This window comes from Lissotriton vulgaris, chromosome 5 (genome assembly GCF_964263255.1).
Source record: "Lissotriton vulgaris chromosome 5, aLisVul1.2, whole genome shotgun sequence".
In the NCBI taxonomy this organism is placed as follows: Eukaryota; Metazoa; Chordata; class Amphibia; order Caudata; family Salamandridae; genus Lissotriton; species Lissotriton vulgaris.
Window position 1 is genome coordinate 549,036,083 of NC_141693.1, and position 24,634 is coordinate 549,060,716.

General features: G+C 48.2%; 2 protein-coding genes across 3 annotated transcripts in view; one reads left to right on the forward strand and one right to left on the reverse strand.

Annotated features, from left to right (window-relative positions):
* The window catches only part of TUBGCP2 (tubulin gamma complex component 2), a 465,124-nt gene extending 454,780 nt beyond the window's left edge, over positions 1–10,344 (reverse strand). The window contains exon 1 of the mRNA XM_086921996.1: positions 10,207–10,344. The gene's annotated coding sequence lies outside the window, so the exon portion shown is untranslated. The remainder of the gene's footprint in view (positions 1–10,206) is intronic.
* A 181-nt stretch (positions 10,345–10,525) lies between these two features.
* ZNF511 (zinc finger protein 511) overlaps positions 10,526–24,634 on the forward strand; it is a 158,317-nt gene continuing 144,208 nt past the window's right edge. The window contains exons 1-2 of one of the 2 annotated variants that reach the window (XM_086921997.1): positions 10,533–10,752; positions 12,996–13,461. In XM_086921997.1, the coding sequence (XP_086778123.1) occupies positions 13,303–13,461 (159 nt within the window). In that variant the 5' untranslated portion in view covers positions 10,533–10,752; positions 12,996–13,302. Of the gene's footprint in view, positions 10,753–12,995; positions 13,462–24,634 lie in introns of both variants that reach the window. The other variant, XM_086921998.1, reaches the window with a different exon arrangement.

The following is a 24,634-nucleotide window of genomic DNA, read 5'->3' on the forward strand; positions in this document are numbered from 1 at the left end:
GGAAGGATTTGAAAACCCACCTGTTCATCTAATCCTTTCTTTTCTTTTAGTATGACGGTACTTAGCGCTACGAGGCCTTTGGGTTGTTTGCGCTCTACAAAACCTGACTAATAATAATAATAACATAACATAACAATAGGTTGTCTGTAATCATTCACGAACACAGGAAGCTACTTAAAAGTATACTTTAAGAATAAGGACTCCACCCACAGGGGCGTGCCTCACTCCAACGCCAATTGTCAAGACATTCAGCAGCACAGGGCGGCTTGATCAGCTGCCCCAAACTGATTCCGGTAAGTCGTTGATCCTTTCTTCTGTAACGGGCTTCCTCCTCGCAGCTTGTAAAAGCTTGCTGCGTAACGCTAGCTTGTTTTGAATGCGACCGTTTCCACTTTCACAGTAGGCCTCACATAAATCTACCACAACTGCTGTACCACTGCGCAATGCTCCGCCTTGCTGGGACACCTTCTACAAGCTACGTGAAGTCGGCAGAGTTACGCGCTCCACAGGGGTGGATTACCTTCACGACAATGTCACAGCAGAGTAATTACCTCCTCGTAAGTCTTCCTCGCCACATGAATAAAGACTTCAGCTCCACACCAGAACCCTCCGAAGCAAAAGTTAGCTTCCCATGCCTACCCAACATGGCCGACCCCTAACAACCCTGATCTCTATAAGAGGAGGGCCGGCCCAACCCTTCAACTTGTTTTATGGTTCTGCGCTGCAGATTGTCCTGAGTTTTTTTCAGTTAAGTGGTTCCTGCTGTAGCTGGAACTGGGGTCCCTGGTTGGTGGCCCTGTTCTAGCGGGCCCTAGGACTCTGGGACCATCCTCCGTCCTTCCCTCGGTATCGGGTCTGGGCTGGTTCGGCTCTGCTTTAGCGAGCCAAGGGTTTACAGGGGACGGACAAGGGGGTCTGGGGCTCTTCCTGGCGCTCTTTTTTTTCCTCTCTCCTCTAGTCTGTGTGAGCAGAGTGTTTGATAGTTTTACTCGTAGCCCCCCTGGTGTCGCTCCTTCTGTTTCATTAGCACACCTGAACGGGGATGCTGACTGTTATTACCTCGATATGAGGGGTTCTAGTCTTGCCCTTTACCAGACGCTCCAGGTAATCTTCATGACTCCAAGTATAGTCTTCCTCACCACATGAGTTCCCATCCCTCCCTCCCAGTCTGGCTGTCGGCTTCATGTTTCTGCTTGATAGTTTCAGGCTGAAGGGTTGGGCCGGCCCTCCTCTTATAGAGGTCAGGGGTGATAGGGGTAGGCCAACTTTTGCTTTGGAGGGTTCTAGTGTGGAGCTGAAGCTCACTTCGTTAATCATGTGGTGAGGAAGTCTATACTCAGAGTAATGAAGATTACCGGGGCATTACATACTCCCGATCCTCCACAACGCATAGGTACATCACCACGCTCTATGTGTAACACACCGTCTTCGCTATAGGTCATCGCCAAAATTATGTTGTAGCAAATGACGGGAAGACTTTAATTAATAAAGAGTTTATTTCAGGTGAACACAAATAACGCTATGTCCCTCTCTCCACAGCCACGGAGGTTCCATAGAATACAATTACATAGTAAAGCAAGCATGGTCACAACAGATTTGAACCTAAATATTAGCGTTGGAGGAGCTCTTAGTATTGCAATAATTGGGTTGTGTATGTAATTAACAGTGAAACATAGTGTAGTGTCGGCGTTCTAGCGTTCACGCTACGTCACCACGTAGCGAGAACGCGGCGGCCATTTTAGGTCGCACAAGAAGGGTGCCAGTTCGGGCGCCGGAGCGGAGCCAAGTGGTGCAGGCTCGGCGCTCTCCGTGTGGAGAACAAACTACAAATAAATACACCAGTTATACATAGTGGAGTGTCCGGTCATCATTAGGAGGAACACAACCTCCACAGTGGCGACGAAGGCTGGGACATGAGGGACAGGCAACCACAGGAAACAACCCACAGGAGCAACAGGGCAGGACAGCCACACAGAAGCACGCAGGCAGGCCCCACGCTGCGAAGCCTGAAGACCACGGAGAGCGCGGGGGAAGAGCAGGAAACCACCAGAGCCAAAGGAAAACAAGCAAGGAACCAGGTACAGGGGCACTATTTACCCCGGAGCAACTGGGGCAGAACCACCCGACTCAGGAAGGGCGAAGAGGGCAGAAAGGCAGCTACCAAAGGCCACTGCACGCCAGTAGAGCAAGCAGGAGCGCTACAGGTACTAAGTGTGCCCAATTGAGCAGAAGCACTGGCGCAATCAAGGGGTAGTGAGGAAGGCGACGTAGAGAGCCATCACCCCCAACCGGAACAGAGAGAGGAGAACAGTGCACCAGGCAGTCCCAGGAACCAGAATACGGTGCCGGACAAGCACGATACCATGTGCGCGCAGGCGACTTCGGCTACAGCCCCGATACCATTTCTACCCAAGCCGGGTGAACCCCCAATGAAGTGGGACGACGGGAAAGAGTACATCTTAAACTACATAGGAGGTCCTGGAAGATGAGAATGGGGAGGCGTTCACAAGCATAAGGAAAAGGAAAATTTTACTGCACAACCTAGGCCCGGAAGGTATCAGGGTATTCAAGAACTTAGTACCCAAACGCCGGCAAGACACGGACGATGATGTCTTCGCCCACGCGATAGAAGAACTCAACGAGCACTACCGGCCGGCAATGTGCGTGTCGATAGACCGCTACAACTTTCAACAGCGGAAGCAAGAAAACGGAGAATCGATTGACGAGTATGTGGTGGCGTTAAAAAAGTTGGCGACGACTTGTAAATACGGCGCGCTCTATCATGAGTTCATCAAGGACCAAATTGTGATACACAACACAAATAAATCGGTGCAGGACAAACTATGGGCGAGCGGAGACGCCTCACTGAAAGAAGTGATTGCGATAGTGAAGAAGGCAGAGTTGGCACGGAGATGCGCAGACACAGCAAAAAGGGAACCAACAGCAAAGCAAATGGTAAACAAGATAGATGAAGAAGAACCCAAGGGAGGTAACAAGAACATGGGTGCGACGTACAGAGGACCCAACAGGTGGCCGGGGAAGCCGGCACCACAAGGGAAGCAGGTGAAAGGAACCAAGAATCCCTGCTACCGTTGTGGCAGTTCGGCTCATGAAGCACATGACAAGAGATGCCCAGCGTTCCGAGCCAAGTGCATGTTCTGTGGCATCATAGGACATTACGAAAAAGGTATGCCGAAGGAAAGCAGGCCGCAACACAGTGAAGTATGTAGACCAAGACCAAGAAAGCACGGAAGGAAGATGTCAAGAGGAAGAGGACGAGGTACTATGCATAGAAGATCAAGTCAGTCAAAGTACTTTTATTCGATTTTGGATAAAATCATAAAAAGACATACAATCCATACAAAAAAGTGCCAAGGTACATTTACACAAATTGCTTCAAGTACAATCATGTTTAAAAAAATTTAAATCTATTTTTCAAGATATTCCAGATACAGTCCAATAAAAACAATTAGTGAGGGGGTTTGTGCAAAAAGAGCAGAGGGCCATACAAAATGACAATGTAAGCAACAGTTGAGGAGCAGCCATTAGATGGTATCAGTGATAACATGGCTAGATTTAGTGTGCGCTGCTGCTGCCAAAAACTTTCCCACAGAATATAATGTGGATGGTACTCATAGACTGCAGGTAAAGAAGTGCCGGTCTGACTTGTGTAAAGCCAGCCTCCCTCAGGATTGGGAGCAAATATTTCTTTCGGAGGACTAAAAATGATGGACAAAACATAACAAAGTGCTTAGTGTCCTGAATTGAAAAGTTGTCACAGGAACAGGGGGGGGCTGACTCTGGCTTAGCCCAAGATTGATAATTTCCCAGATGGTAACAAATCAAATTGAATCTGAATTTAGTCAAGAGGAACCCGTGAAAAGGTCTAGTAACAATACTAAGATAAGGTTCCATAGCAGTAGAGCTTGTTGATATAGAATGAGACCTCACCGAGGGCTTCTGGAGTTCTTTTTCCTCTCGGCTAGATCTTGCCAGAGTCAAAAACTGCCTCTTAACCAAAACTACATCTGTGTTTCTTATACATAAGGGAAATTCAAAAAGTTCCGGTCTCCCTAATCTGACAAAAGAATTCCTCAGATAATCCAACCAGGAGATCTTTTTGTAGTGCTCTAATGTCATGACATCCTCCATTATAGCGTGGTTCAGGGTTAACTCCTTGTTAAGCCACGTCCTTAACCAGAAGATCAACGGAGCCAAGTTAAGCCTATCTGTAATGTAATCCAAGCCCACCTCCGCATGGATAGAATATGTTGGGGTCGATGGTGGGACTGACAATAGGGAGCGTAGGAACCTGTTTTCTGCTCTCTGTATGGGCTCCAGCTGTGAGTATCCCCAGATTGGGGCACCATACATGGCGATTAGGATACATTTAGAACTGTAAACCTTCAATAGGGCCTCCATCGGCCTGGCCCCCAGTCTTTTTGAAAAGGCCATAAGGGCTGCCGCCGATGACCTGGCCACTGACTTTTTGCCCTAACCTGTGGGCCCCACAACCCCCTCTCGAAGAGCACCCCCAGGTAAGGGAAGGTTGCCGTTCTAGAGACCTCTTGGCCCTTACATCTAAAGATTTTAGTCATCCCTTTGTGCACCAACTACCATTGTGTGGAATTTGCCTGCATTAACCTTCATGTCCATGAAGGTACCAAATGCATACAGCAGGCTCTGCAGGCCATTGCCGGTGCGGGCTATGAGAACTGCATTGTCCCCGTATAGGAGAGCAGGGATCTTAGCTTCTCCTACACGTGGAACATCCCCCCCTGCCTCATCCAGGTACTCCCCAGGCCGTTGATATACATGGTGAACAGTAGGGGGGCTAATATACAGCCCTGCCGTACCCCCCGCCTGGACTTAAACTGGGGACTGCATCTTCCCTCCCTGGTGACCCTGACCATGACGGACAAATCCTGATGTAAAGAGGCCATGAATCTTGTCTCCTTTCCGGTGAAGAATTGGCTTGGTAGTTTGGTCTGCCCTGTTCCCATGATGCACTGGGTCAGACAAATTTGCATATAGCCAGGTTCTGAACTGGGGTGATGCAGTGAGCTAAATAACGGTGATGGATCAAGCTCTGATCTCTTGACTGGGTAAGAGTGGTCTGCTTAATTCAGACACTCTGTTCATCACCACCCCCTTTTTTGAATCGTTTTTGGCCACCACAAGTGTGGCAGGGTATACTCAGACATGAGTCCCTTGCTCACTGCACCACCAGGATTCAAGCAAGCCGGGCCGACGACGGCTGAAATGCCAGAAACCGGTCCCCGGAAGCTTGTCTCCTTTCCGGTGAAGAATTGGCTTGGTAGTTTGGTCTGCCCTGTTCCCATGAGGCACTGGGTCAGACTAATTTGCATATAGCCAGGTTCTGAACTGGGGTGATGCAGTGAGCTAAATAACGGTGATGGATCAAGCCCTGATCTCTTGACTGGGTAAGAGTGGTGTATTCAATTCAGACACTCTGTTCATCACCACCCCCTTTTTTTAATACTTTTTGGCCACCACAAGTGTGGCAGGGTATACTCAGACATGAGTCCCTTGCTCACTGCACCACCAGGATTCAAGCAAGCCGGGCCGACGACGGCTGAAATGCCAGAAACCGGTCCCCGGAAGCTTGCCTCCTTTCCGGTGAAGAATTGGCTTGGTAGTTTGGTCTGCCCTGTTCCCATGAGGCATTGGGTCAGACTAATTTGCATATAGCCAGGTTCTGAACTGGGGTGATGCAGTGATCAAAATAACGGTGATGGATCAAGCCCTGATCTCGTGACTGGGTAAGAGTGGTCTGCTTAATTCAGACACTCTGTTCATCACCACCCCCTTTTTTGAACCACCCCCTTTTTTGAATCATGAATCTAACCAGGGCCCCATCCATCCCGATCCTCAACAGCATGGCCCAGAGCTTGGATCTGTTCACCAAGTCGAAGGCCGAGGAGAGGTCCATAAAAGCTAAGAATAAGGACCCCCTCCTTGGCCACCGTATACTTAGCGACCAGAAGGTGCAAATTGGAGCACTGTTCCATTGTTCCCCTCTTCTCCCTGAACCCGTACTGGATGTTGGCCAGTCCGCCGCAGTTCTCAATACTCTCCCTCAACTTAGTTAACAAGACTCTGCCTAGGATCTTGACGGCAGAGTCCAGGAGGGATATAGGCCTAAAACAACCTGGGTCATCACGATGGCCTTTCTTAAAGATTGGGACGATGATAGAGGTTGCCCGGGATCAAGTCTTAAGTGTGGGCACCAGGAGGTCAAACAAACCGTTACTGGACATGCTAATAGGAGGAGTGATGATAAGCATCGTAGCGGACTCAGGATCACCATACACAATAGTACAGAGAGCAGTATGGGCTGAGAAGTGCACGCCTCATCTGGGTCCTCAGTTGGAACCGCCAGACATCAGACCAGTCACATACCTTGGAGACCGCATCCCAATAGTGGGGTATAGACCGTTGAAATTGGAGTTCAGGGGACGCAGCGCTGCTTGTAAATTATACGTAGCAGAAAAGGGCCCGTCGGTCCTAGGATGGATGGACCAGGGAGACTTAGGCATCAAGCTGGACCCCGGAGGAGCGGTACAGGTATTGATGACGGCGCCGGAACAATGGCCAGACCTAGAAAAATGGAAAAGAGACTTGCCGAAGGCGTTTGGTGGAAAGGTGGGGAAGTTGGAGAAATTCACTCACAATATCGTCCTCAAGATGGATGCCATGCCGGTATCACACAAGGTGAGGAATGTGCCGATCGCAGTGAGGGAAACGGTGCAACAGGAACTGGAGAGGAACGGGATAATAGAACCTATCACATGTGCGGAGTGGCTTGCACCCATTGTGGTAGTCATGAAGCCCAATGGCAAGGTCCGGTTGTGCGTGGACCTGCGCGAACTAAACAAATGCATAGTGGTGGAAAAGTTCCCGCTACCCCGCATCGAAGAAATGATGGCGAAAACAAAAGGAAAAAAAATGGTACTCAACCATCGATCTAACGTCGGCGTACCACCAGATAGCGTTACACCCGGAGAGTAGGAAGCTGACGTCATTCATAACTCCCTTTGGGTGCTATCAATTCTGCAGAAGGCCATTCGGCCTAGCATCCGCGGCGGCTGTCTTCCAGAAACTCATGCACCACCTTTTCAAAGACATGGAAGGAATCCAATACTTCCAAGATGATATCCTCGTGATGGGCAAGGACCAACGAGACCACAACACTAATTTGGCCAGAGTACTGAATGTGCTAGAGGATAAAGGACTGACCGCGGAATGGGAGAAGTGTTGTCTGGGGATGGCCTATGTCACCTATCTGGGACATGAAATCAGTGATCATGGTATCACACCGAAGAAGGAGAATGTGAGAGCAATATGTGAGGCTCCACCCCCCTCCAGCAAGGAAGAAGTAAGGTCCTTCCTAGGGATGGCTGAATATTACAGTAAGTTCGTACAACATTTTGCCACCAAGACCCATCACATGAGGCAGCTTACGAGAGAAAACGGCATTCGTATGGACGGAGGAGACACAGAAAGAATTTGAATGTATCAAAGGGGATGTGGTCCAGGCCATACCCCTCCAGGGGTACGATCCACAGGGTCAAACGGTGCTGACAACGGATGCCAGCGACAAGGGGCTGGGAGCAGTCCTGATGCAAGACAGGGGCGGAGGAACAATGGAGACACTAAGCTTTGCATCCAGAGCCCTGACAGACACGGAAAAGAAGTTCAGTGTCATTGAAAAGGAAATGCTTGCAGTAGTGTGGGCCATGGGCAGATTCCGCCGGTTCTTGTGGGGCACCAGGTTCCAACTCAGAACGGACCATAAACCCTTGGTGAGAGTTCTCACATCTACCGGACATGCGAGTGCAACGCCCAGAATTGCAAAAATGACCCTCAAACTATTGGATTATCGCTATGATGTGGAATACATCCCGGGCAGTAGGAACAAGGTGGCTGACTACCTGAGCAGAGCTGCAGCTATGGAAAGCGCCGATGAAGAGAAGGAAGTGAGTGAAGAGATGGTAGCATTGATGGAAGACCTGGAGAAGGTAATAAGCAACCAAGAGTGGAAAGATGCGTACAAGGCAGATGGGAACATGCGAGAGGTGACAGAACACATAGTCGGAGGTTGGCCTGAAAAGAAGCATCTAAACGGAAACCTGAGGAAGTATTATGAAGTGAGAGAGGAACTGTCCCTGGATGACAAAGGTGTGTTTGTATACCGAGGGGATAAGGTGGTACCCCCGGGAGGGGCTAATCCCAAGGCTACTGGCAATATTACACGAAGGCCACCTAGGTATTGGAAATACAAAACGGAGGGCCAAACAAGGATACTGGTGGCCTGGCATGGACATACAGACTGAACGCCATGTGAGAGAGTGCGACCAATGTCAGCGTGCTGACAAAACCATGACACCATTGAGGCCGGCCTTAGGGAAATTCAATGCCCCAAAGAATCCTTGGGGGGAGCTCTCAATTGACATACTGGGGCAAGTATTGACGAACAAGGAACTCCAAAATACTTATGTGTTCTAGTAGACAGAAACTCTAAGTGGCCTGAAGTTCAAGTTCAAGAGGAGATGGATACTGAAACCATACTTAAGTTCCTCACGACAACATTTCTCAGAGAAGGCATTCCCAAGTCTAGATTGAGTGACTACGGTCTTCAATTCACGTCAGAAAGGTGGCTCAAATACATGGAAAGAAAAGGGATCGTCTCCAAACATACATCCATATATAATCCGGCGGGGAATGGACAAGTGGAACGATTCAACAGAGTACTGATAGGGTCCATCCAGGTAGCTATCATGATAGGGAAGGACTGGGAGAAGGAAATGCTACACATGATTTGGGCCTACCGCATCACGCCCACAGGCACGGGGTACAACCCCCTCCAGATTCTCAGAAGTAGAGATCCTTTTACCAAGGACAATTTGGTGTGGAAGGAAAAGACTGTCACTAGCAAGTGGTCTCCGACTGTAGTACAAAGGAACTTGGAAAGGGTGCAGACCATATACACAGAACATTATAACAAAAGGAAAAATGTAAAAGACACGGCCTTGGAAGAAGGAGAATGGGTGAGGGTCAAGCTTGCAGTGTTGCAGAAAAGGGGAGACAGCAAATATAGCAGGCCCCTTCAAGTCAAAGAGGTTTACGATAGAGCGGCAATGTTGAGCGATGGCAACGTGTGGTCCCAGGATCGCATGGCTCGATGCAACAAGATCTTACAATGACTCCCGAAGAGAGGGAACAAGGAGAAAGATCAGAGTACAACAGAAAACGAGAACACCGCCCTAGGAAGAGATATGGAAGGTGTGGACCCGGTGCTGGAGCAAGAAGGAAGTGAAACTCCCAGAGCAGAAACGCCGAGGCGAGAGAGGAGAGAGCTGATGTGCAGAGAGAGTCCTGAAACGCAAGAAGGTAGAGACAAGGGGTCTGTGATGGCCAGCGGAAGAGAAGCGATGTCCACCCCGGTAAGATGCACGAGAGGGGGGCGAGCGATTGTGAGACCTTCCAGGTTCCGGGACTTTGAGATGGGTGATGGACAATAAACCCCCCAAGACTGCTTCATTCATGTGATGGAAAAAGGGGGAGATATGTAGTGTTGGCGTTCTAGCATTCACGCTACGTCACCACGTAGCGTGAACGCGGCGGCCATTTTAGGTCGGGCAAGAAGGGCGCCAGTTCGGGCGCCGCAGCGGAGCTAAGTGGTGCAGGCTCGGCACTCTCCGTGTTGAGAACAAACTACAAATAAATACACCAGTTATACATAGTGGAGTGTCCTGTCATCATTAGGAGGAACACAACCTCCACATATAGATCTATCGTTCTACTTAGTTCGTGATAAAGTGTCATTCAAAGTGTCACACTCAAAACTTGCAAATGTCTCAATACGTATACCTATGGCAAACCTAGTAATGCCACACATGAACAAACTAAAACATTGGAAGCCCCGTAGGAGTAGAGGTGGGCGAGCCATTTGAAAGCTCGAGCCTGTTCTGTGAGTGAGGAGCCTTTAACCGTTGCTGGTTGTGCCGTTTCTATTCTGCACAGCAAGGAAGGTCTGCTGCTTGTGCCGAATCTGTTCTCTTTAACTATATAAAATCATAAACGCATTGACTTTGCCATGCATGTCCTTTAGTTCTCTTTTGCATATATTCATACATGCCAACCTGACAAAATACTGCTAACATTCACGAAAATGTCACTTACCTCTCGCCTCTCGGCGGATTCATAAAATTCGGTTTACAGCTCTACCAACTGTGGCCGCCTTGAGTACGTGAAAGACTTCAACTGACTTCAGTAAGTGAAAGCAGTATGGGACAATCGGAAAGCGTGTTTATATTGACTGACACACTGGGAAATGGTACTGGGAGGGTCTGCAAAGCTGTACCTGCACGCATATCCAGCGATTGGTTAAACATGACCGGCCACGGAATAGCAGCGCTGACTCCAGAGCAAATCCCCTTCAGTCGTCTGTACAGAGCCCGCCTCTTTGCCCCGGAAGTGATGGTCCAGTAGTCTACGAGCCGTCCGTCATTCTAGGCTTGGGTTACCACGGTGTAATCTCCAGCAGGCTGTTAGTGAGGGATCTCTCGGCCATTAGTATTAATAATAGTACCAGGGAGGACTAAAACCTGACAGAGGAAGGGATCTCCGGTGCTGGAGAAAGATGTGTGTGTTCAACCTCAAATCGTCAGGGTTCAACTTTTAACCGCCAGTCCCTTAACAGCCCGAAGACAGCACAGCCAAAGTCAGGTCAGTGGTGGTTAGCATCTCTTCGCTTCACGGTTTGATGGTTCTTGCAGCTGCTGGTGGTGGTCCGCATACGTCTAGGAAGTGGCATGGCGCTGCACGTCGTTCTTAAGGTGTTGAGGGGGCATTAGGATACTTGCTGGACCCTGTTCGGAGCCCTCAGACAATACTTCATTAGTGTTGGCCTTTGAAACTTGCAACGCTGCCAGACCCGCTAGTGGAAAGAGTCGCGTGAAGGAGAACTGCATCAGTGCTTGGAGTTATGGGTACTACAGTATCTTGCAGTCGGCCAGGAATCGCCTTGGTGATGCTGCAAAGGCCAGAGTGTTAGACTTAGGACAGGAGGTAGAAGCCACCCGTTAACAGTCTTTAAATTGTGTCCTCGATGTTAGCTCTCCGCAGCATGCGTGACTCGATGCCCAGCATTGAAATTGTCTTTGCAATTTCTGGACTAGGTATTTACATAGGTTTTATATGGCAAGATAAAGGGCTAAGTTACGGGCGATCCATGGGTAGCTAGTGATATTAAGACCTAAGCTGGTTGCCCGCCAGACTAGCTAAAAAGTACCAACCATTCTCAACGTCTGCTACTCAACCGTTTGAGGTTCATCCACCCACATCTTGACCCCATTGCTCAGTAAAATGAACTCGCGCATAAATAGGGCAGAGTGATACCAGGCAAGCCCTTAGTTACTCAGACCTACTTCTCTCTAGCTGGGCACCACCTTCTGCATTTGTACAGGACACTTCACAGTGGTGTTAAAAGCGTGTCTCCTAAATTGTCTCAGTTTCTAGGCCAAGAACGTACTTGGAAAAAGGGGCGTGACAGGTCATTATTTTGACTTTCTCTGTGTCTTTGGACACGCCTAACTGCTGCTTCTCGCATCTTGTAAATAATGTCATTTGATTTCCAGGGAATATTAACGTTATGTTGTAAATAACGAAGTCCTTGAGCCAGGTGTATATATAACAAGCTGGATTTAATAAAGCTTCGTTCCAAGTTAGGTTTCAAGTAAATGAGTAAAGATGACAAAAGCCCTCTCTCTGGCTGAGCAGTAGGGAAGAGACAAGTAAGTTATAACACCCCCCCCCTTCCTTAGGAAAACTAAAAGCAGAAATGATGCACATAAATTGAAACATCATTAAAACATTACGTAAGAAGAGATGGAAGCAATACACAATGTACATGCATACAATAGAAATAATGCAGATAAATTGAAAACATGAGAAAATATACAACATCAGAAAAAAAGGAATTATTCCACCAATACATGCATGAAATTATGGAATTAACCAAATACAAAGAATAAATGCACTGATAGGAATTTACCGCATCCCCCAGTAAATACACTAATAGAGAATAACCCCATCCCCTTCCTTAGGGAAAAACAAGACCACACCAAACGCACAGAGCGGTGAAACAAAACTGGGGCACACACCACCCCATAACTACGACATAATACCAACCCACAAACTAACCAAACTCGCCACCGTGGGACACTCGCCACCCTAAATAAACAGCACTAGGGCACTCACCACCCCACAAACTCAGCACCCTAGAGCCCTTTCCACTCTAAAAATAACTAGCACTGGGGTACTCACCTCCCCAAAAACTCACCAACATAGAGCACTAACCACACAAAAATAAAAACAAGCATTGGGGTACTCACCACCCCACAAACTCACCACCCTAAAATAAACAGCACCGGGGCACTGACCACCCCAGACACTCACCACCGTAGGGCACTATCCACCCAAAAAAAAAAATAACAAGCACTAGGGTACTCACCACTCCCCAACTTCACAAACGAATCGAACACTCACCACCCCAAACTAAACAGCACTTAGGCACTAATCACCCCAAGAACTATCAAATCACCTCAGGACAAAATACACCACCCCATGACCTCCCCTAAGATGGCTGCACAGTGCAATATACACTGATACAGATTTAGGCACAAACTATGACCTTGAACCCACACACCCACAACGAGAAAAACATTATAGTGACCAGCATTATAATGAAAGGGAAAGTCTCATGCTCCGGTGAGCGGTCTCTCACCCGAGGTCTCCAATTGAACTAGTAATCTCTGTCCTTAAACTGCCAGAAGCTGTATTTTCTCCTCAACAACTTGCAGAACTCCAGGGAACAGATAACGTAAAAGATGGTTCCTCCGAGTTGCTGACTGAAAAGATGAAGCGTTAGTGTCTCATGTTGCAGCTAAAGTCTCTTCGAACATTTGCAGATTGCACCTCGCTGCTTCAGAAAATGTTACTCCTGCAACTTCTTGGTGAAGCAGTTCTAAACATTCAGCAGAGCTGCACAGGGAACACGTATGAAGATGCCTGAAAGGAACTCCACCAACGGTGAGCAAACCGCTACTCTCCGACTTCAGACCCATCATAATGAAGTTAGTTGCACACATACGTGGGAGAGAAAAACAGACAATCGATGAACTGCTCAGTGCAACCTCCCTGGCCACGATTCCAATTCAACACAGTTCCAATGCAATGTGGTTGGCAGAGGCGTAGTAAGCAGCTACACCAGACACGATGAAATGTACCAAACTCAAGATGGCGGTGCACTCTGAAGACGTTCGCCGGGTGGCTCCGGGCACGCTCGTGCTCCAAAACATCTTCAGACAGCTATGGAGGCTACCATGCAACAAGAGAAACGTCATAGGATTATCACCAGCCGATCCATGTGAAGAGGTGAGTTGCGCATGCCAAATTTAAACTGCATGACCGTTTCTTTCCACCTCACTTTGAGCCACAAAAATTACGTTTTTAAACAAAATTTTGTTTCAAAACAACATGGAAGTACTCTCAGTTACTGACTTTCCTCCAATGCCATAGGTCATACCCTTGTCCCCGCAATGACCTCAATTTCCAAATGTACAGTCTCGGAGGCCACACCTCATGGCCAGACGTCCTCCAGAGCCCTCTCACACTGCACAAACTGCCTTCCACAAACAATTTATATATTGCACTGTTCTTTCTCCCTGCAGCACATCTCCGTCGCAGTTGGCACAATTAACAGCCCGACACCCCCACAACTGCTCCCAACTAGCATAATTGAGAGGCAAACTGTGCCTGATTACTAGTGCTGCTCCACTTTGTATTGTGACAAATGCCCTCAGAAGAGCTGCTCCTTTACAGTCTGCTTGTGACTCCACACAGCTCCTTGTCAGCTTGCGACTATGTGCTTCCAAAATCGAAGTCAGATACTGCAGACTTCACACAGGAGATATGCGCCCAACAGCCCACACCATCTCTTTCCGTTCACAGCAGATGATACACACAGGGTCTCTGCTCCATTTAAGATTTCTGTACACATCTAAGTTCCCATGCGCCAGTTTCAACTTCCAAAACAAAACCTCAGATTCACAGTCCAAACGCCCTGGCTGCAGACTGTCCAGATGATGAGGGACACTGGTGGGGCTGACCAGGGCGTTGCTTACCTTGTCTTTTCTGTAAAGGTAAGTCTTTTCCAATAGTTACCAGTACTTTTCTCTTTGTAGGCTCTTTAATTCTTCCAAACCCAGACTCTTTTCTTCGCACGTAGATTCTTTTAAATACAGACGTATCATTTGCAGGTTCCTTAATTGTAGGTTCCTTAATTATCCCATCCTCGTCGCCAAAAATGTTGTAAATAACGAAGTCCTTGAGACAGGTATATATAACCAGCTGGATTTAATAAAGCTTAGTTCCAAGTTAGGTTTTAAGTTAATAAGTAAAGATGACAAAAGCCCCACCAGGAGCAGCCTCCCTGCTGCTCAGCCTGCATCCCCCAACTGCCACTCCACACATCTCCAGACCCCAAGCATCCCATGACATCACACACATGCAACATTCCAAACATCATCAAGTACACCAGCACTCACTCTGGCTGAGCAATAGGGAAGAGACAAGTAAGTTATAACACGTAAACCTATTAGCAGTGAGATGCTGCAATTTACATCTGAATGGCAACCTCTGTGAAGTGAAGACGTAAGGCTTGTAGGTAAGACAAGTATAGGTTTATTCTTCGAGTGCAGTCCAGGACCGCAGGTCCTTTCAATCTGATTCCTGCCCTTAATTGCTGCTTTGCTGCGCCTTGTCAGTAACGCCACAACTTGGAACACAATCCAAAGCTAAACAAGGCGCACGCACAAGCAACAATCACGAACCACAACAAATCTCCCTCACTAAAATATAACAGATCACAATTATGGAAATAACCCTTCCCCCACTGTACATAAACAAACAAAAAAAATTATCATTAATTATCTGGCATGATCAACAATGTAATCCTTTAACCATGAAGGTGGTTTACAGATCCGTTTTTCAGAGCAATTATTTTCACCCAAGTGAGTACAATCTTCAAAAGAATTCTGAGACTGTACTTCATTTGATTGAAAATGTACAATACTCTCAGCATCAGATTGTACTTCATGTGTTAGTGAATTTGCAGAATTAGCTGAATTTCCTTGGTCTGTACAATCTGGTCTGTAACAATATCATTGTTTACATCATAAGGAGAATCAGATGTAATACCCTCACTAAATGGTTCAGGATTCAGATTAACCTCATGAGTAAGTACATCTTCGATATTAAGATCAGAAAATGTGTGGTTTTGAGGAACATTAGTTGTACAATCAATATGATGTTTGCATAGAGCAACACGTTTGTTGTTTCAAACCGTACCATTTTCAAGGCGGACAGCATTAAACAGTACTTCACTAACTTTGGTTGGTGGAAAACATTTACTTTCACCTTTGGTGATGAATCCAGGTTTAAGTACGCATACCTAATCACCTACTTTAATGTTCACAGGTTTAGTGCTGTTGTTGGAATCAAAATAACATTTGTACTTTAACTAAGTATCTGATTTTTTTTTCTCGACCTCTTCCATGGACTTTAGCTCCATACTGGAACTAAATAGCCAATCAGGATTACGTTTTGCTCTAGGTTTGCTCCCTCTCATTAATACAAAAGGAGAAGTACCTGTAACCTCATTGTCAGTGATTCTATAGGCCCATACTGCCTTAGACCGTTCAACTTCCCAATTTTTGTTGTTGGCACAAGCGGGCTGAATGACACCTTTAATGACCCTGTTAAACCTTTCTACCATGCTATTTCCGCTTGGATTGTACAGAGAAGTAGTTCTCAAGGTCACACCAATTCTACTACATAATTGTTTGAAATCATTGGACTGAAATTGAACACCATTATCACTTAAAATGGATTCAGGAATTCCTTCTTGGCTGAAGATTTCACCCCCCCCCCGCCCCCCCCCCCCCCCCCCCCAAAAAAAAACCCAGACATAGTGTTGACTTTTTGTATGACTTTATGAACTGGCCACCTAGAAAATAAATCAATGAGTACAATAATGTAGAGAGGCAAAGGTCCAACCGGACCCACAATATCTCAAGCAACAGATTCCCATGGATTTTGAGGATGTTTCTTTATTTTCATGGGAGGTTCACATGTTTTTAAAGATTTATCTGCCTTAGAACAAGTCATACATTCTCTAACCAGCCTCTCAACTGAAGAATCTATTCCTGCCCACCAAAATAATTTTTTTACAGTAGATTTGATGCATCCAATTCCAAAGTGTCCTTCATGGCATAGTAAAAGGATATCATTGCGTAAGTTCACTGGAGGGATTATTCTTTCTCCCCTCAAAAGTATATCTTTATCTACTGTGAGTTCTGCTCTTACCTCCCAATAAGGTCTAATAGAAGAGAAGCAGAACTATTCTTTTTATTAGGTCAGTTGTTGTTGATAAACTTTTTAATGTCTTGTAGCAATACATCTTTCTTGCACTCCGCTCCCCAAACTTCCTTCTTAATAGAGGAAAAACCAGAATCATGAACTAGTACAATCTGACAACCATTCCATTTCTCATTTTCGCATTCTTCAAGTAATGTGGGCATGCGAGACAGAAAGTCTGCAACTACATTAGCTTTACCTGGCTTGTAAGTAATTTTGTAGATACATTCTTGCATTCGGACAGAAATGCGTACAATTCTGGAGAAGCGGAAGCGATACCTTCTGTTGTGAGTAGTTTCACTAATGATTTGTGATCAGTGTCAATAGTTACAAGTTTACCCCAAACAAAAGCCAGAAAATGTTCTACAGCCTATCACATGCTAAAGCTTCCTTCTAAAAAATGGGATACTTTTTCTTCTGTGGGAGACAAAAATCTTGAGGCAAAAGCAATGGTATGTAGAGAACCATGTGCATCCATTTGAGACAACATTGCCCCAATCCCCTTGTTGTCTGCATTAGTTGAAATGATACAGTCTAAAGAGGGATCAAAGCTATGAAGTTTCGTGACTTTGGAAATTGAGTTTTTGATGCTCTTGAAATCATTATCACATTGAGGGGACCAATCAAATTTGCATCCTTGTTTGAGCAATTGGCGAATATTGTAAAAATTTTCAGAGAAATTGGGTATGAATTTTGCACAATATTCAGCGAGTCCAAGAAAAGATCTCACATCATCTTTAGATTTTGGGGTCGCAGCATAAACAATAGCCTAAACTAAGGTAGGTTTTGGTCTTAAACCCGTCTCATCAATTATATGTCCCAAGTATGTGACACTTTTTTCAGCAGACTTACATTTTTCATACTCAACTGTAAGCCCTTTCTTTTCAAGGATGGTGAAAGCTTTCATCAAACAATCATCATGGGCTTGTCTGTCTTTTCCATAGACTAATATATCATCATCTTGAAAAAACAGTAAAAAAAATTATTTTGCAAATAGATTGAACATTAATCTCTGGAAAACGGTGGCTGCCGAAGCGAGCCCAAGGGGCATGTGTTTGTATTGGAAACAACCATTAGGGGTAATGAATGCAGTGTAGTTCCTCGAATCAGGTGTCAAAGACACTTGATGGTGTCGGGGATGTGGAATTCCTATAGCCCGACGCCCAGGACATGTTGTTTGGGGTCAAGGGCAACACGTTTTTATGTTTATGTTGTCCTTGGGGCAAGTAGGCCCAACCCCCTGCAGCACAAACCCTTTGGCTGCCAGTTTGCAGTACCACATTAGGGATCAGGGAAGGAGACTATCTGCAGTTAAGGTAATATTTTTGCCCGCACAGCGCTGCTCGGGACCGCCCAGTGGGGCTTGGGAAGGGCTCTGCTGGCGCCATCTTGACTCCCTGCTCTCTACCACACATCGGGACCCTGGCACCTTGGGGGTGAGGTGGACATTGCCTGGAGGTGAGCGGGACGTCTTTGGGGGCTGAGTGGCCCCTCTCTCCCCCCCTTCCCCCCTTGCCCATAACGCGTGCAGGCTTGCGGGTCCTCATCACGCCTGCACACGGCGGTTGGGTGGGCCTCAGGGCTCTGGCGAGACTGCTACGCGCATCTGGGGGCAGGAGGCCCTATTTTTGCAGGATTGTGACCCCGCACCCTCGCAGTGACCAGAACTCTTATTATTATAGGATCTGCGCAGGGGCATTACGGCGAGGACCAGCATACCACTGCTCCGTGCATATACCACACGGGGACTGGGTCCCCGAAAGGCGGCACCTGGTTGCGGACATTGCTATTTCCCCCTCCTGTGTATCTGTGCTGCGCCCTGCATGACGGCCTGAGGGACCCCGGGACCGGGGGCACATATCCAGGGGGTACGCCACCCCTCGCTCGGCTCATATGGGGTACACTGATCCCTCTCTCCCCACTGCATTAAGAGACGGGTCTGGAACCACCCGCGGCCGACAACCACTACCATTGCACGGGAAGAGACGCCCATCCCGCTGTGGTGGGCACTGTGCCTTCTCGCGATCTGGCGAGTAGCGGACCCGGGACACGAGCCATCATGGTGCGAAAGGGCACGAAAAGCATTGAGGAGCAGGGGGGGTCGGGAGGACCCCACCAGCAGCTGGGGGCTAGAACTGGTAGTGCTCGGGCCGAGACTGCTGAGATTGCCTCGCCAGGAGCGCAACCAGCGGACAAACTTGATCTTATCCTTCAAGAGATCAGGGACTCCAGATCAGCCATGGAACAACAACTGGGAGCCCTTACTACCAATTTTTCTCTCCTGAAAGCCGACCATACCAAGCTGGCGGAGAACGTCAGGGAGCAGGGTCTTACAGTCGCGGATCTCGCACCAACCGTGGCCGGCCACTCAACCTTGATCCATGAATTACAGAAACAGGTCACTTCCCTTATGGACAGAGTGGAGGATGCAGAAGGGCGCAATCGCCGTAATAACATAAGAGTGATTGGCCTACCGGAAAAGTGCGAGGGGACACGAGCTGCGGACTTCATGGAACAGTGGTTCCGCGACCAGGTAACAACAGAAGGTCTGTTCCCACACTTCTGCGTGGAACGTGCGCACAGGATCCCGACTGGCCAGCCTAGACCAGCCCGCCCACCACGTCCTCCGATAGTCCGTATTCTGAACTACCGGGATAGGGATGTCTCTTCCAGGCAGCCAGGGCGAAGTCCGTCATCCAATTTGAGAACCAGCGAGTGTCCTTATACCCAGACTATACGAACATTGTGCAAAAACAGCGGGCGTCATGCCTGGAGGTGAAGAAAAAGCTTTGAAAGGCCCAGATGAAATATACACTATTTTTCTCTGCCCGTTTGAAAGTGATCCACGGGCGGAAAACACAATTCTTTGAGAGCCCCGCAGACGTCGATGAATGGTTGGAGGTGATGGGCATAGATGTCAGTCAGGACACTACTCTAACCACGACCGCTGGTGGCTCGAGGGACGAGTCCGACCACGACGACAGCAGACACTCGGGAGCTGGGCAGAGGAAGAGTCAACATGGTCTGTCACAGGAACAACAGAAGACGGATCAGCTTGGAGCAACGGCGCTGGTCGGGACTTTTCGAGACGACGCGGCGCATATTGCAACAGACTCGGATGACCGCACTCTCCACTCAGACTCGGAACATAGTGTGATTCTGTTCCCCACGGTCACTCCCAGGACTGCAGACGATCTGATGGACAATTGATCGGATAGCCAGTGGTTACTGGCAGCGACTTCCTCAGTTGCACCTCACTGTATCTTTTTCCTTGTGTAGACCACTGATGGACATTAGAATGTTATAGTGTGGTTCTGTGGGGGCGGGGGTTGGGGAACGTTTACCTGGTTGATGGTATATATCTAGCTTTCTCCAGACCCCATCCCCTTTCATGAGGTCCACGTGTATAGGGGTTGTACTGTGAGGGTACAGAGGAGTCAGGACTACCCGCAGCAACTGTTCTAAAATGTAATGTTCTTTAATATCTGTGTGTTATATTCCCCGGCTGGACTACAGTTGAGCCGACAGCGCCCGATGGCAACAACACCATGTGTGTGCAAGAGTTTAGCCGCCCCCCCAATGGCGAATGCACAAGACTCTGGATTTCTTTGTTATTTGGTTTTCTGTTGGGCCCAGCGGGGTTACACCGCTGCGCCGTGTTTATGTTCTTATTGGGGAATTTAGAGGGTATAATCTCCTGGTCGCCTATCTTATGGGATGCTTATACACGACTGCTAATACCGTCCGCCCTGTCACAGAATGATCATGGCTGAGACTATAGGGAAATACAAATTTATCACCTGGAATGTGCGGGGTCTAGGGTCTGTACAGAAACGGCACAGAATCCCTTCCGTCCTCCTTAGGCAGCAGATACACATAGCCTTCCTACAGGAGTCACACCTCACGATATCGGAAGCGCAGAAGTTGAGGAGGAAATGGAGGGGCACCGTTTACTCCACCACATACTCTGCTTTCTCTAGCGGGGCGACCATTTGGGTTCGACATGGGACACCCTTTGTGGAACTGGAGAGGAGGGTGGACGACCAGGGTAGATACATTCTGGTTAAGGGCACATTAGATGGTACACTGATAATCCTGGGTAGTATATATGCCCCGAACTATGACCAGGACAGGTTCCTACAGAGGGTTGGAGTGGCACTGTCTGACTGGGCTGGGATCCCGTGGGTGCTCGAAGGAGACTGGAATGCGACACTGGACTTTGACACTGGACTTGAACCTAGATAGATCCCAACCCCCCCTTGAGGCGTCAGGAGCTACGAGGCTGACTGATTTGTTCGCAGCGTGGGTGAATGGATGGGGACGAACTGATGCCTGGCATGTGTTACACCCGGAATATAGAGAATACTCCTTCTATTCCCCGGTCCATGATTTACACACCCGAATAGATCGCTTCATATGCTCCAGCGCTCTAGTCAACCTCAGAATATTTAGCGAAAACCTTCTCGGACCACAGACCCCTAGCGATTACTCTTTTTTTGGGGTAGAATGCCGACCCCAGTCCTGACCTGGAGGCTTAACCCGCATCTCCTGGAGGATGCACCTTTTAGATCCACTCTGTCTGATACCCTAACTCACTATTTTGCAGAAAATTGGGACTGGGATGCCATGAAGGTAGTTGTACGTGGGGTGGCGATAGGGCAACTAGTAGGGGCCAGACAGGAGACGCACAAAAGGCTATTCGAGGTGGAGGAGCGGCTAAAGGTGCTGGTGCGGGAAGCGAGCGTGGACCCGGAAAAGCAAAGGGAATTGCAGGATAAATACATTGACCATGCAGAAACGTTAGAGACGCTACGAAACATAGACTATAACGCATACCTGAGAAAACAACACACAAAGGCCGACAGATCCGGTACCCTAGTGCGGGACAGACCGGACTCGCCGGTAATCACTTCCATACGCAGCCCAACGGGCATCCCGGTGTGTACCCAATCCAAGATTAACTTGGCATTCCACGACCACCTGAAGGCGCTATGCGCTCCTACAGGTCTTGAGGACCCTGTAAAGGTGACCAAGTTCATGCAGGACCTTCCCTTCCCATCCCTGACGGCTGATATGCAGAAGGCGATTGAGGGGCCTATCACCCAGCACGACATACATTCTGCGATTAAACACCTTAACCGAAATAAGACGCCTGGTATGGACGGGCTCCCCGTGGAGTTTTATTCGACATATGCGGAGACCCTGGTACCGGTCCTGGAAAACATTTAAAGGACAGCATTTGAAGAGGGACACTTACCAGTGTCGACTATGCAAGCCCTAGTTACCTCAATACCTAAACCGGGCAGGGATGCCCTGGAACTGGCAAATTATAGACCCTTATCCATGCAGTCCACTGAATATAAAATACTAAGTAAGGCTATTGCCCTGCGTATCCATCCCCACCTTCCTACTCTAGCACACCAGGATCAGTGCAGGTTCCTCCCCGGACGCAGTACATCCTTCAACACAAGACGCTTACACGCACTGATGGCTGCATCGCCGACGGCCTTAACCCGGGTGGGGTGCATCGGCATAGACCTCAGACAGGCGTTCGACTCTCTGTCTTGGGTCTTCATGTTCGAAGCCCTGAAACGCTTCGGCTTCCCAGACTCCCTGTTGAGGTGGATCCGGTTGTTATACACCGACCCCACAGCCCGGGCACGAACGGGTCGTTACGTTTCTGCAGAATACCCGGTGTGCAGAGGTACCCAACAGGGCTGCCCCCTATCCCCGCTCCTATTTGTCCTGGCACTTGAGCCCTTGGCCATTGCCCTTCGCACTCAGACGGAAAGGATGGGCATTCCAATATTGGAGACTCGCCACTTGCTTTCTATCTATGCGGATGATATTTTATTGTATCTCCGAGATTTGGAGGCGGATCATACACAGCTATATGACATATTCTGTAGGTTCAGGGAAGTGCCTGGATTGTCCATAAACCCAGACAAATCGGTTGGCTTTTATTTCCAGGAGGCACCTGCCCTCCTTCCGTACGCTTTGGAACTTATCAGATTCCGGTGGCACAGACCATCTTTACATATTTAGGGATTCAAATGTATAGGAAGACGGAGGATCAAATTGATGGCAATATCTCAAGAGCCATTGTCGGTCTCTGTGGCAGCATCGGTTTCTGGACCTCTTTGCCTTTATCTGTCATGGGTCGGATTGCGATATCCAAGATGGTCATGCTCCCTCGACTATATTATATTTTTTCGTAAACCTGCCAGTGTGCCTTCCGCAACATATTTTTAACACGATCAATACCCTGCTGATTACACTCATATGGGGGTCGGGCCGGAGACGTATCAGTCTCCATAAACTTCAGCTGGGCACCAGAATGGGAGGCCTGGGGGTCCTGGATTTCCGTGGATATTATTACGCTAGCCAGCTACAGTGGCTATCTTACTGGGTGGTCGGTAGGATTCTGCATGAGATTGGATTCACGACAGACCGGGTTGATCGGGGATCGGGGAGAATTACATAACCTCCTGTTGCCCAAAAGTAGGATCTCGCGGACCTGCCACCCACTTTTACACACCGCCCTGATTTGCTTGAGGAAGGCTCTAGCTTACACTGCATCAGTAACGCCCTATGCGGGGAAAATTCCTTTGCTAGGCATCCCGACACCACAGGGGAGACTCACGAAGCGAACACTACACCACTGGACGGATGCAGGGATTGAGAAGGTTGGGATGTTCTTTGGGGATGATGTCCTCCTGGACCATGACAATTTTGTACGGGCTACCGGGGCCTCCGCCGGGCAGTATTTTCTGCATGCTACAGTGTCCCACTTTATCCGGACCACTTGGGCGCCACAAAGAACCCAACCAATACAGCATGACTTAGTGCACCCCATGTATTACATGGGGACCGGGGGTCATTTGGTGCGATGGTTATACACCGGGGTCCGAGAGCATGCGGCCATATCCTTTGATAAACTTAGAGATACTTGGGCGCAAGATACTGGGAAAGAACTGACCGATACCGCCTGGTGGACGATACAACACCCCAAACGAGTCTCACGGAATGTGAAATTTAAATTCATCCAGACTATGGTTCTCCATAGGGCGTACCTAACCCCAGGAAAGATCCACCGGATGATCCCCAACTCCCTCACCATTGCCCACGATGCAGGGAAGATGAGGCGGGCTTCCCCCACATGCTGTGGTCATGCCCACAATTGAGGGGATACTGGGTACAGGTGTGTGGGATATTGCCAGAGACTACACATATGCAGGTTCTATATTGCTTAGTGGGATCTCGCGGACGCCCCAAGACATTGAAGGGCAAATTGAGATTTATAGATCTGGCTCTCCTATTGGTGGTTCGAGTGTTGACAATGAGATGGAAATCCCTCAGAATACCTAGTATAGAGACGTGGAAGAGAGAAGTGGTGAAATGGGGCCGGGCGGAGAGTATCACCCTTAAGAAGGAGGAGGACACTGGGAAACTGAAGGACCCCATGGCCTTAGATTGGGAGGTTATGCTACTGGCATTGGAAGGGCTGGACACTCCACAGTCCCAGGGAGATAGACCGTGAGGCACACGATAGGTATGGATGATGGGAAACAAATCGTATCGGCGATAGGTCTGATGATCATGACCACTCCCTAACACTGTACCGGAGCAGTCGGTATTTTGGATCCCGGGCACTGCTTAAATAAGCGACAGCAGCGACCAGGAGACGGGAGGGTAGAGGGTGAGATAGTTGGGGTGGGGGCGGGAGGGTGCAGGTTTTTTCTGTAGTTATTTCTGTAAACAAGAAAGCTTCATGCAAACTTCCCGGATGCAAATATGGTTTGCAGCGCACCGGGAGGGGTGCGCTGTTACTATACGAACTCTGTCTATTTGGTAAAAAGGAAGATGATTATAAATGGGATACCTGTAGTTGGGGCGAAAACTGGAAAAATTTGATTGTTAGAAATGTGTGATGTTCGATGTATACTTTGCTTTGCTGGTACAATCACAAATAAAGAAAGGTAATATTTTTGCCCATATGTTACTGCTGTTCAAACTTGTATTTATGGTTCTTCAATTGAAAGCCTTTATTATTAGGGTGAGCGCTCTAATTAAATGTTGTAAGCGCCACCTACACTGTTGACAGTGGTTCCAGTACAAAAATGTTTGCACA